At 38.9% G+C, this 14,078-nt stretch overlaps 1 protein-coding gene across 2 annotated transcripts in view; it reads right to left on the bottom strand.

Moving 5' to 3' along the window:
* The window catches only part of LOC107712316 (histone RNA hairpin-binding protein-like), a 17,020-nt gene extending 6,311 nt beyond the window's left edge, over positions 1-10,709 (bottom strand). The window contains exons 1-4 of one of the 2 annotated variants that reach the window (XM_016517540.1): positions 10,545-10,709; positions 9,758-9,877; positions 9,376-9,480; positions 5,796-5,858 (exon numbers count right to left, since the gene is read on the bottom strand). In XM_016517540.1, the coding sequence (XP_016373026.1) occupies positions 5,796-5,858; positions 9,376-9,480; positions 9,758-9,877; positions 10,545-10,600 (344 nt within the window). In that variant the 5' untranslated portion in view covers positions 10,601-10,709. Of the gene's footprint in view, positions 1-5,795; positions 5,859-9,375; positions 9,481-9,757; positions 9,878-10,236; positions 10,299-10,544 lie in introns of those variants that run through there. The other variant, XM_016517541.1, reaches the window with a different exon arrangement.
* Between the last annotated feature and the right edge of the window lie 3,369 nt (positions 10,710-14,078).

Here is a 14,078-nt window from a genome sequence, read left to right as displayed (position 1 = left end):
AGCGCAAAAGTTGTTCGGCTCAATGAGATCTATACGTGTACCAAGTTTCATATGAATATGTGCAAGCATGTGTGAGCTATACATCAAGTTTTCAGACTGTGTTCCAGGGGGCGCCTTACTGGCTTGGGCCCTAATTATGCGTGCCACGCGACACAAGCATCTGGCTCTATATATGTCGGTCAGTGAAGGAAGCTGTGTTCCTATAATGTTCTGCGCTGACTTCCTCACTCTCTCCAGAGCATTCTTATCAATCATAGTGCAGCTTTTAAACTACACCAGGATGGTGTACGTGATAATACTCTCCACGGAGCATTTGTAAAAGGACAGCAGCAATTCCTGTGACAAGTTGACTCTCCTCAGTGACCTCAAGAACCTCTGTTGTGCTTTTTTTACAAGGGCATTGGTGTTGGCAGACCATGTGAGATCCTGAGAGATGCATGTTCCCAAGAATTTAAAATCACTGACCTTCTCCACAGTTTCCCCTTTGATATAAATAGGGGCATGCTCTTCCATTTTCCTTCTAAAATCTATCACCAACTCCTTTGTTTTTGAGGAGTTGAGTATCAAGTTGTTATCCGAGCACCAGGCAGTGAGTTTTTGGATCTCATCTCTGTAAGCGGACTCGTCGTTGTTATGTGTCAGTCCCACCATAGTAGTATCATCCGGAAACTTAAAGGGGTCATGTGATGCGATTTCAAGTTTTCCTTTCTCTTTGGAGTGTTACAAGCTCTTGGTGCATAAAGAAGATCTGTAAAGTTGCAAAGACTAAAGTCTCAAATCCAAAGAGATATTCTTTATAAAAGTTAAGAGTCAGCCACACCTACCTAAAACGGCTCGTTCTAACACGCCCCCACATATTTAGGTCACTATGTGGAAATATTAGCATAATGCAGCCCAAATGTGCACGCAAAGAAAGAAGGCGTGGTTTCAGGAACAGCAGTAGTGTTGATGCAGCCATGTCAGGGAGACGCTGTGTTTCAGTGCGAAAGCAAAAGCACTTTATTTGGCCTTCCGGAAGTAGATGCAATTAGGAATCATTGGTTAAGATTTATTTACAACAGACCAGCACAACCCAGATGTTCGAATTTGTGCAGCGCATTTTATGCACGACAGTTTTTTTAACCTAGAAGATAGAGGACCTAACATAATGTACAGTATTTGAAAAATAATGTGTTTTTTGAACATTAAAGCATGTCAACATATTCTGTTACACCAAATACACAAAATAAGGATCTTTAAAATAGCATCATATGACCCCTTTAATAATAATATTGCTGTCATGGATTGGTGTGCAGTCATGGGTGTATATGGTGTACAGCAGGGGGCTTAAAACGCAGACCTGGGGAACCCCAGTGCTAAGTGCCAATTCTGAGGAATGATGGAACCCCATCCTGACCGACTGGGGGCGCTCCGTTAAGAAGTCCTTGATCCATCTGCATGTGCGGTAACTGACACCCAGACTATGAAGTTTAGCCACCATTCTGCCAGGGATGATGGTATTGAACGCAGAACTAAAATCCAAAAACAGCATTCTTGCATAAGAGCCTGGTTGCTCTAGATGTGTTAACACAGAATGGAAGGCTGTGTTTATAGCATCTCCTGTTGTCCTGTTGTCTCTATATGCAAACTGGTGCTGGTCCAGACCGAGAGGGAGCGAGCACTTAATGCGCTTTAACACCAACCTTTCAAAGCACTTCATGACAGTGGCTGTAAGAGCTTCAGGTCTGTAGTCACGGAGGCTACGGATAGGTGATTTTTTAGGGATAGGCACAATGATAGAAGATTTGAAGCATTTGGGGACAGTGCAGGTGGACAGAGAGAGGTTGAAGATGGAGGTAAAAACTTCAGTCAACTGGTCCGTGCAGTCCCTCAGTACTCTCCTTGGAATACCATCGGGTCCAGCCACTTTCCTGGGATTAACACTCCGGAACACTCTCCTGACATCCTCCTTACTCACAGTGAGTGTCAGGTTGTCTGTAGATGGTGCTGATGTGAGCCTGGTCTCTGCCTCTGTTTGCTCAAAACGTGCAAAAAAATTATTGAGCTCCTCAGCCAGGTTAATGCTGGTGCTGCTGGTTAGATCTTTAGGGCCCTTCAGGTTTGTGAGGTACTTAAAGGCACAATATGTAAGATTTTTTTTATTAAAATAGCCGAAAACCACTAGAACAGTGTTATATATTTTGCTGACTTGTGTACTTACATTACCCCAAATGTTTAAAAAGAATGTTTAAATCCAGAGAAATAAGCAATTTTAACTAGTGACACGGACCGTGTCCATAGTGTCATTGTGTCGCCTGCCAATTACGTCATAACCCATCTATTTCCGGTTTTGATTTGTAGAAAACATGGAAACACCAAAGACGCTAAAATATGTTGTGGGTTTTATTAGACCGGTGACGACCACACATTATAACACTATAAGTAGCATTATAACAGAACTTTCAAATGTATCTAGTATGATAAAACTGCACTGTTTTTTTTCCCCCCACATACGCACGACTGGAAGGAGCAGAAGTGGTCGACTGTGGCATAATAAAAGCTTCGCTGCTTTCGAGCCGTGTGTTGCGCTCGTTCAGCGGCCTCGTTTCGCTTTGACGGCTTTCAGCCTCACCCTGCTTCATTCTACTACGTTAATAAATCATTAGCTCATCCATGAACATGATTTCTGCCCGAGTCCCGTCAGATTGCATCGGCTGTGGGGATGAAGACGACAACTCCCATGATTCCACAGTCAGTCAAGGCGTCATCTAACTACGCCTTTGTCTCTTTGTTTATTATGAATATGCGCCCTCTAGCGGTGAAAATTACATTGTGCCTTTAATGCCCTGCCAGACGCGCCGGGAATCCCTCTCGCTGAAATGTCCCTCTATCCTTCTTCTGTAAGCTGCTTTTGCCTCATTGATGCCTTTCTTTAGGTTGGATCATGTTTCCAGACCTAAAGGCTGTGTCTCGGTCCCTCAACAGCTGCTTGACGTGTCTAGTCAACCATGGTTTGCGGTTTTGATAATATTTGATCGGTTTCTCAACAGTAACATTATCAATACAGGTGGGAATATAAAACAAAACAGTGAATGTGAATTCTGCCAGGTCCTGTTGTGCAAATATGTCCCATATGGTGTGCTCAAAACAGTCCTGCAGTTGTGAGGTTGCATCCTCTGGCCAGAACCTCAAGTATCTCACCTTAGGAATAGTTTTCTTAAGAGGTCTATATGCTGGGGTGAGACTGGCCCAAGTGAGGGCAGGTAGAGACTTTGGCCCAATCCCAATTCTACCCCTTAGCCCTTCCCCTTTCCCCTACCCCTCCGTTTCGCGCATTCCCGTGAAGGGGTAGGGGTGTCTCGATTCTCTTTTGGTTGGAGGGGTAGGGGTAGGGGAAGGGCTAGATAGCCCTTCAAACGAAGATTTTTCGGGACCACACTTCAAACGAAGGGGTATGAACCATCTCATCGTAAACCGGCTTCAGTGGCAACATGGCTGCCCGGGCGAATAAAAAGACACATAAATGTAAGCATTTTTGGCATTAATAAAGATTTTAACGAAAAGTAAACTTTTGTTTTATGTTCCATTCAATCTCTCCAGGAGAGCGCGCAGGCGCTGAATGGTTAAACACTAGCAAGAATTAAAAAGTAATGCAATTTATAAACTTTAGTGACGATGTGACACTGCCTCGATTGTGCAAGTGACGATTCCTGTGTCAACTGTGCAGCTCGCTTATAGATAAACGCGATGTGGTGATTTGAATCCATTTGCATATTTTGAGAGAGAAAGAGCGCGTGTGGTGATTCACTCACGCTGTTTGTGAAATTACGTCTCACACAAGGTTTTCAAATTACTTAAGTTATTTAATGAATAAATATAAAGGTGAGTACCTCACCTTCAGCATTATAGTTATTTTACCCGCGCTGGACAGAGACTGAGACGTGCCGCAGCATGTCATGCCAAACCTCTCACGGCAGCGTCATCAGCTTCTTGAGATCGTTTTTTTGAGATCGGCCTTTTAGAGACCGCAGATCAATCATCCAACGTAATTATCGGCCGATAGCGATCGGTAGCCGATCAATCGGCGCACCCCTACTTTCCACCTACTAGATTTTGCGTGTTAAGCAATAGCGTTGCTGGTCTGCAGTTTGCTTTCCATGATACTTTCGAGATATGCCAAAATAAACATTACTAAGCCATTTCACATCTGATGTCTTCCCACATCTTAAAACTAAAATAATTTCCCTTATCAGTTTTCACACTATTCATGCCTTGTCCAAACACGCACACTTGAGGTCTTTGCACTTGACCACTTGAATAATTATGTGATTATCGGCCGATAGTGATCGGTAGCCGATCAATCGGAGCACCCCTAGTTAAAAGAAAGAGTACAACTTTACAATCCGTATCCTGTCTCATGTAATCGCTCAACCAGTGTTTCAGCTGCGCAAAGACATCAATATAAAGTCTTGTAAACAAAGTCAGGTAACGTCACATTTACCTCAGAAACAAACATTCGGTGACCATAAACTCATTAGTCATCCAGAAAAATAAACTGTAGAGAGGGGCATTTTGCTAAATACATGCACAATATAACATTCATTAGAATTTTTACTGTTCTTATGTTTAATTTATGTTTGAATAAATCCATAATTTTTTTATGACAGCCACCATTTAAATGTTTATATAAAAAAAAAAACGAATTGAAGTAAAAATATTATGTAATTGTAACTTTATTTTAAAAACTTCTTTAAGTGTAATTTTAGCAGTAAGCACTATAGCTTACAAATCAGTCAATTTTAACCTTCAATATTATAGTAATGTAGTACCAAATGACTCATGTATATTTTACAGCATTAGTTGAGAGATTTCTTTTCCTTGAGAAAATTTGGCAAGTACTGTACCTGATATACATCCAAAATAATCGACATTGAATCGAATCGGTAATCGAAATCTTGTGAATGAGAATCAGATCGAACCGTGAAATTTGTGTCAAAACCCAGCCCTAGAATCCATGCGTTTTTGTAAGAAAAATATCCATATTTCAAACGTAATAAACACTTTTCTCTCACTTCCGGTATTTGTCATACGCGGAAGCCATTCCAGCGGATGACGCAGGATGTATGCGAAGCACGCGCCTCTGAGATACGCTAGTCTCTCGAGTTTGTTTATAGGAGCAAAGGAAGCAAAGTTTCCTTACTTTAGCAAAGGAAAACCAGTGCCCTCTTGGTTTATATATAGAAATCCTCCGAAATTTTTCGTTGTAAATCTTTGGTTTGTACTTCTAATTCGTGACTGGCGTTTTGTTTTGTTTTCTCTCCGCATTCGTCACTAATCACGCAACGCAAACATCCTGCGTCATCCGCTGGAACGGCTTTTGCGTATGACAGATATCGGAAGTGAGAGAAAAGTGTTTATTACACTTGAAATATGGATATTTTCCTGACAAAAACGCATGGATTCGCTACAAGGAGGCCTTTATTCACCCCCCGGAGCCATGTGAGGCACGTTTTATTATGGATGCACGCTTTATTTTACGACTTGTGGACTGTTCAACTGCAACACCCGCTGACTGCAATGATAGAGCTTGGAATAGCCAGGACAATTCTTAATATAACTCCAACTGGATTCATCTGAAAGAAGAAAGTCATACACCTAGGATGCTTTGAGGGCGAGTAAAACACAGGCTAATTTTCATTTTTGGGTGAACTAACCCTTTAACCTGAAATAGCAGAAAGTTTTGACATTGAAAAAGTTACACCACGTTTGAAGACATAAAGATAATGTTGCTTTAAGACATTGCTTTAATCACAAACCTTCCAGATGAGATTTTTCTGTCTCTTTGAGGAAAATCTGCTTCAAGAATCCTTCTTCTGTATCTGAGAAAGAGAGATAACCAATTAACAGTTTATAAAGGATATCAATTATGTCTTTAAAGCTGCAGTCCATAAGTTTTGCCTCTTTGTCGGCATCTGTTTGAAACCTGCAGTTGCAATTATTTGCGGAATTATCATGTTTACGTGGGTTGTGCATCGGCACAGCTCCTCAGCACGGATGAATCAAATGTTTTGAGGAGTATGTGTGGCTGTCAGTCACCGCACCAGTGCGGATACTGTTCTTCGGAATCACAGATTCTATGTCTTGGAAGTATGACCCAAATAAGAATTTTCAGAGGAAAATGTCATCAGAACAAGCAAGCAACGTGTCTGCCACTTTTGTTCTAACTAACTGAGAAAAAAAAGCATTATAATATATCGCAATAACAATAGTGATTAAATCTAACGATCGCTTAGCTCAAATCACATAAAACCATGCAAAAAAAGTGTATTTAGTGTGTATGTGTTACCTGTAGATTTCGATTTCTGTACAATATAATCTCTAATTGTCATACCATTCGAATTTCATATAAAGAAATTGTTCTTTTTAGAGATCGACCGATATATCGATTTACCGATATTTTTCCCGATATTTAAGCATTTTACAATAATCGGATATCGGTTTTGTAATATCGGATTCACCGATAAACGCCGCCATCTTGTGGATGTTTTGAGAATTGCGCGCAGGATCACCATTGCAGCGCATCTGAGGGGAAACAAGACAACAACAACGGCGTGCACGGGTACTTGATTTACTGTAGTTAGTAAACTTTAACATAACAGCCATTAATGCACAAATTAGATGTATTACATAAATGCCTGATATGCAGTTTATGCAGCTTGGCTCGAAGAAATAGAGACGAACTCACGGAGTCACGTAAAATAATCCGTCAAGTCCTGTCCCAATAAAGACGTAACTTTGCATTCATTAAATAATACAGCCATGAATGCGCGCATGTTGGAAATAAAAGCGCTGAATTTAATTCTCTCTCTGTTGTCTATGCTCTTCGTTAGTCTCGTGAAGTCGGAGTCACGTAGATAATCCGTCAAGATCCTCTCCCAATAAAGACGTAACTTTGCATTAATTAAATAATACAGCCATGAATGAGCGCATGTTGGAAATAAAAACGCTAAATTTAATTCTCTGTCTGTTGTCTATGCTCATCATTATTCTCTTGAAGCCGCTTTCATATTGCTGTTCACTCACCGGGTTGATGCTCAGGAAATGCCCCAGCACGGCCACCGCATGTAACTTTTAACAAGATTCACTTGTTTAAAACACCCTAAATTGTATTAACATTTACTATATAACCATTATTTCGCTAATAAACATCTAAATAAATACAACTCTATGGAAATTAATTATCTATTATCTCCGCGAGCGATCGCAGTTTGAGTATAGTTCTGTGTAAATGCATAGATAAACTGCGCTGTCAGCAGGCATTTCATAATCTAGAAGGACAAAAACATTATTAATAATTCTGATATAACATTCCAGTTGAGAAATGCAATAAAATACAATGTTTTGTTTGTTATATTTCAATATTCCAGAGAATATTATTCAGTGAATTAACATTATCCAGTGAATTATTCTTCACTCTTTAGCCTATTAAACAGCTTATAAACCTACTAAAACTGTAGTTTAAAATGAAGTTGATATGACTCCTTTCCTTTATTTATTTTCTCCATTTGAAAACATTAGACCTTCTACATTTATTTTGCTTATTGTTAATATTAGTGTTGCTGCTGATGCTTTAAATAAAATGTTTTTTTATTGTTGTAATGTGAAGATTAAATTTAACATGAAAGACTGCAAATTTTCAACACTTTTTTTTTTTTTAAGATGACTGAAAGGAGGAAAAACCAAAGTGAAGTATGGACTTAATTCAATCAGTCATTTATTTACTTTATAACAGTAAATTAATATCGGTTCTGCATATCGGTTATCGGGCACATAAACATGCAAATAATTGGTATCGGTTATAAAATATCAATATCAGTCGATCACTAGTTCTTTTAACCCAAAAAGCAAATTAATGTTCCTTAGAACTGGCTCTCTTTGAAATACAAATCTTGTGTAATCCCACGTATCTGTAATCAGATGCACATTTAAAACTGGAATATTTTTTTCTGTAGCCACTCCACAGCCCTGAAGGAGTGGATCGCAGATCTACAATGGCCTTCATAATAATTTAATTATAATATTTCTTGAATAATTATTAATCAAAGTTACATTTATGCATGTTAGAGAATAAGTTGAATATGGCTTTAGTCTGCCTTTTTACTCTCTAAGAAGCTGCTCTTATTGTGTGTGTGACCATGCCCGATAAGGTTTAGGGCTGAGGCAACCTTGAAGATGGGGCGACGCGGAATGAAAAAGTGTTTTTTAGGAGTCGTGATAGTAGAGGCGGCGCAACTATAATGGCATGTGAATAATCCCGCTCACTCTAAAGCGGTACTGAACTGCAGTGGAAACGCAAACCGTGCTGTGCCGAACCGTGCCGAGCCAAGTCGTACCACGCAGTGGAAAAGCGCCATAAGACAAGTGTTTCTCTGCGTATGCGTGTTAGTATCTGTCTGTACAGGGAGAAGCTCAGACAGTCCCAGGACAAACGTTCAACTGCCAATGTCCAAGCGTATCAGATATACGTCTTTGGAGAGACGTATTGCGTCTGACCTCTGATCACTTGTCACCAAAATAGTCGTCAGAAGATATGCTTCAAGCTTGCGTACATATGTGGAAATTGTCTAAGTTTATCTAGGTTTTAGAACCAATCAGAATTTTGCTGACTTATGTATTGACGCAATTTGCGATCTCTGTCAGGGTATAATTGTTGGTGTTTTTGAATTGTAAAGCAGAGCGGCCTACGAACTCCATCGAGAGTGTTGAAGCTGGCTTCTGCTGATGAAACTGCAAACTATGTTCTTCAGTAAATTTTTCTTTAATTTATCGCATCTCTGACTCCTAGTCTTCATTCATTACAACACCTGGTCCTTTGGCTTTAACTGTAAATTCCCCTACAGCCCGAAGTCTTTTGCTTTTGACTACGGGTGAATCTCCAGTTGTCACTTATGATTGTCGTTTGGATTTTTCTGGATTACAATCAGCCATCAAAATGATAAGTTAAATTATTGCAGCTGCTGTGAGAAAAGGCTATAAATGATCCGCCACCTGCAGCATCCTCACATGTAATATAGCCTACTAGCCAGAGGACTATTTCTTTATGCAAAATGACGCAAAGACGAATGGTACCAACCAGTACCACTCAAATTAGAACACATTTATTACAAGCTTACCGTTGTGAATCGGGCTAAGATAAGGAGATAGTTTTAAATACTGGCTGGTTATGTACTTGCTCAAATTGATTTTGTATAGTTTTTAACAACAACAACAACAAAAAAAAGTTACGGACTGCAGCTTTAAATTACATTAAAATAAATTGCATTCATATTTACAGAGTAACTGGCACAGTACATACAGTAAATTTACTTTGGTAAGAAATCAAGAGAGGCAACTGACCGATGCATATCACGTTGGACATTTGAACGCATTTCCTCTGCCTCTACCTCATCTCCCCAGTTTTTTACTCTGGACACAGGTCCCTCACTCTCTGGGGTTGTGAAACTACAAAAAAAATAATAATAATAAAAGACAAATCAAAACTTGGTCAGTCAATGTGTCAACGCTAAACACTGTTTGTATGCCAGAATGAGATTATATCTCATCCTAACATAAAATTGATATTCATTCAATTAACAAATAGGTTACAATTTATTTATGTAATACTCCACAAAATGCCAACCACAACATTTAAAAAAAAACTTCCATTTGACTCTTGAGAAAAGAAGCGTCTTCTGCACACTATTTGAATCAGATAAGGAAGTAGAATGATCATAGTTACCTTTCTGGTCTGCGTGAGCTCTGTGAACATTTGCCAGGCTCTTCAACCGCGTGAGATTTTCTCAGACTACCGTCTGCACCGCGTTTCCTACAATGGGACCATCTCGAAGCGCCTTTGTTCCTTCAAGACAAAACATACGAGTAGCATTTAAAAAAACTAAACCAAGTAAAAAGGATTCTTACACATTATCTGAACATTATGCAACATGAAGCACATCCATTAAACATAAGATATTTTTTTCCTTTTGTAAACAAGTAATTCGTGTTAAAACGTATTAATCGTTTTATACAAACTTGGCCACGAATCAGCTTATTAAACTAAATCGAGAAAATACTTGTTTAAAGTAAACTGTTATCAAGGCGCCACAAAATATCCTGTTGTCAACACACACGAGATCGAGCTGCTCACTACAACATAAAAATAACGACTAAATAAAGTGACAGATTGAGAGTGCTTTTAGAAGTAATGTGGTAACGTACAATCTTGATGTCCTCATGGCGCCAAGCCGCCAACATGCTCATTTAAACTCTAAACACAACACAGAGGACTGGCGGGAGACTTCGCGTCCCTTTCAATGGTGTCCACGCTTAAAAAAAGTTAGATATTAATAAAATTGGAAGCTAAAAGGAGTGCAAAATGATTTGATGCCCAAAACGGACTAAATAGTGCACTATACAAAACAATACTTCAGTGTGACTGCTTTGCTAGCAAACCACTGAGACAAAAAGTCATAAAACACAAAACAAAAACAACTACACCTACCACTAAATATTTTTCGAATTCTTACCTGTTTTCATCAGGTTTGCAATCGTTTTCGTATCTGTATTTTTGATGAGCAGACATTGTTTCGAATAAAAATCAGAACGCTCACGCACGAACTGCTGCCGGGTGTAGGTTAAACCGCGCCAATGTCCCTCAGTGTACGGCAACATCGAGGTCACATGACACTGGAGGGGCGGTGTTGTAAATTGACACAGACCCGCCCACATCCGCCGATCTTCTTCTTCTTCTTTCTTTAACTGGCAACCGCACTTAACAGTGCATTACTGCCATCATCAGGTAGCTTGGATCAGAAACATTTCCTCTATCTCTTAACATTTTCTACTTTCTATTGTATTGCATATAAATGTCTCCCTTTAGTCTCATTATCCCAATACTGTTGCCACTTTTTAATCACTTTCTCCTTTATTGCTGATTTTATTTCTCTTATACTATGTGATAGCTCAATTTCCACTATTTCATCATCTACTGCTTGCTTAGCTAATTTATCTGCTTCTTCATTTCCTTTAATTCCCACATGGGCTGGAACCCACATAAACTGTACTTCTATTCTACTTTGTTTTAACTCAAAGAGATTTTGAAGGATTTCCATGATTAAATCTGGCCTTGATTCTGATTTTTGGTTATCAATACTGACTATTGCTGAATATGAATCTGAACAAATGACCGCATTTTGTATTTCTCTTTCCTTAATTAGTTGTACTGCTAGCAGAATAGCCATCAATTCACCTGTATATACTGACAGTTGATCACTTATTCTAGCTTTTTTCTTCATCAGTAACTTTGGCACATTAACTGCCACTCCTACTCTCCCTCTTTTTCTGGAGACATCTGTGTATATCCGTATATTATTTCCATACATAAGCCCTAAATACTCCTTTGCTCTCATTACTTCCATCTCATTACTTCCTTCTCTCTGTCTTATCTTCAGTAATGTTAAATCTACTACTGGTTGAGGAAGAATCCATAAGGGGTTATGTGGATACATTACTCTTGGTATACATCTATAATTGTTTATCCCCATCTCCTTAATATCTTCTTCTACAACCCTTTACCTCATGTTACGCTATGGAGGCTCTCTTTTATTTATTTATGTGATTGATTCCTCAGTGTTTGCTAAACGTTCTGTAATTTATTAGTCGGTATATAATACAGCATGTGGTGTGTGCCATGCCTCATCTTATTCGTTTTTGTTAATAAACCTTTTGTAAGCTAGTTTGTCATTGTATCTTACTGATTTATTGTTGTTGTGCTTTTTTATTAGGAATAACAATTAATCCGTCTTTTGTTTTAGTCTCAGAACGAGAACGAGGTGTGGCGGTGAGGACCCGGGAGAGAGGGGTTACGCATACACTTGCAATATGACCATATCTCTGGCAGTTATAACATCTCAGTGGAGCACGCACATATTCTCTCACCTTAAAGCTAACATATCCAATTATCACTTTACTTGGTAACATTCCACTTTCAAAGCGCAACATTACAGAAAGACTTTCTTCCTTATTACCTTCCCTATTCCTTTGCAATCGCTTTGCTTCAATTACATTTCCTCCTTTTATATTCCTCTTCAGCTCTATCACAGTGACCTCCAATGGTACCCCTGTAATTACTCTGCATATCCATGATTTTCCACCTGTTTGCTTACAACTTGAAATCTCTTGTTTACACACAACCTTCATTTTCATCACTTTATCCCTCTGTTCCTCATTATCACATATCACCATCAATGCTCCATCCTGAAGTACTCTTGCACATTTAATCTCTCCTGATTGTTTCCTCAACTCATTTGTTAATTCAATTGGGTTTACTCCTTTTACTCCATGCCCCTCTTTAAATCTCACAATCATTTTTATTTCCTCTCTCCTTCCACTTATTAATTCCCTTTCACTATCCTCATCTATACTTACTGAATCCTCTTCATTATCTTTCTTCCTCTTTTTATTTGTTTTTCCTACACTTTTTATTCTCCCTTGAAGTTAGACCATCTCTAACCATTTCCCATGTTAGCCCTTTAATATCCAGGAACCTCTCTGCTGTTCTCACTATTATCTGTATCTTTTCTGTTCTTCTTTCAGTCTGCGCTGAACAATTTATGACCTCTGCCATGAATAACACAAAACTATTTTTACTTACTATCATTGTGTCATCCGATATACTGCTTCTCTTTCCCTCATTTCTGGTTTGATCTCTCCATTCCTCCTTCTCCTCACTCTCTTTCTTTTTCCTTGAGTACACTTTTTTAACTGCTTCCGCATATGACAGCTTATTTCCATCTCTTTCCTTTTGAATTTCTACTGCCCTCTTTCTAACTTCACATCCTCCATATGCCACATTATGGGCCCCACCACAATTACAACATTTTGCTTCCACATTTTCCATACTCATGTTCTTCCCCACAATGTGCACATCTCTTTTTGACTCTGCATACACTTGCAATATGACCATATCTCTGGCAGTTATAACATCTCAGTGGAGCACGCACATATTCTCTCACCTTAAAGCTAACATATCCAATTATCACTTTACTTGGTAACATTCCACTTTCAAAGCGCAACATTACAGAAAGACTTTCTTCCTTATTACCTTCCCTATTCCTTTGCAATCGCTTTGCTTCAATTACATTTCCTCCTTTTATGTTCCTCTTCAGTTCTATCATAGTGACCTCCAATGGTACCCCTGTAATTACTCCGCATATCCATGATTTTCCACCTGTTTGCTTACAACTTGAAATCTCTTGTTTACACACAACCTTCATTTTCATCACTTTATCCCTCTGTTCCTCATTATCACATATCACCATCAATGCTCCATCCTGAAGTACTCTTGCACATTTAATCTCTCCTGATTGTTTCCTCAACTCATTTGTTAATTCAATTGGGTTTACTCCTTTTACTCCATGCCCCTCTTTAAATCTCACAATCATTTTTATTTCCTCTCTCCTTCCACTTATTAATTCCCTTTCACTATCCTCATCTATACTTACGGACTCCTCTTCATTATCTTTCTTCCTCTTTTTATTTGTTTTTCCTACACTTTTCATTCTCCCTCCTTCTACCTGTGACCAACCCGTCTCCATTTCATCTTCAATCTCAGAATCATCAATCCTATCTTTTGTTTCTGATCCAACTTCCTCTTTTTTTCCCGCGATTTCCCCATCTTTTTCTTCTTATTATTATTATAACTTCTATGCTTATCAAAACTCAGTATGAGTTATTTGAATCACAATCAAAACTTTTCCGTTCTATCCGCCGATCTTCAAATCATCGGTATATTTTAGTGATGGAAGTTTTGATTCTTTCAAGAGATTTTTTCATTTTCAGTTTCATTCACTGATTCGCTCAGTGACCATTTCTTCATATTACTTAAATACGCCAGCAGGTGGCAAAAAAGAGTGTCTTGTGTTGTGTCTTAAAGGGATAGTTCACCCAAAAATGAAAATGTGATGTATTTATATCTATATATTACTCTAATACACTACTATGTCCAACTGTCTTTGGGCGCGCGCACGGCATCCGGTGCATGAGGTGTGTACACGCTCTGG

The sequence above is a fragment of the Sinocyclocheilus rhinocerous genome, unplaced genomic scaffold, assembly GCF_001515625.1.
Source record: "Sinocyclocheilus rhinocerous isolate Xijiao unplaced genomic scaffold, SAMN03320098_v1.1 scaffold808, whole genome shotgun sequence".
NCBI lineage: Eukaryota > Metazoa > Chordata > Actinopteri > Cypriniformes > Cyprinidae > Sinocyclocheilus > Sinocyclocheilus rhinocerous.
Note: the sequence above shows the minus strand (reverse complement) of the source record. Positions and strands in the feature narration are given on the sequence as shown.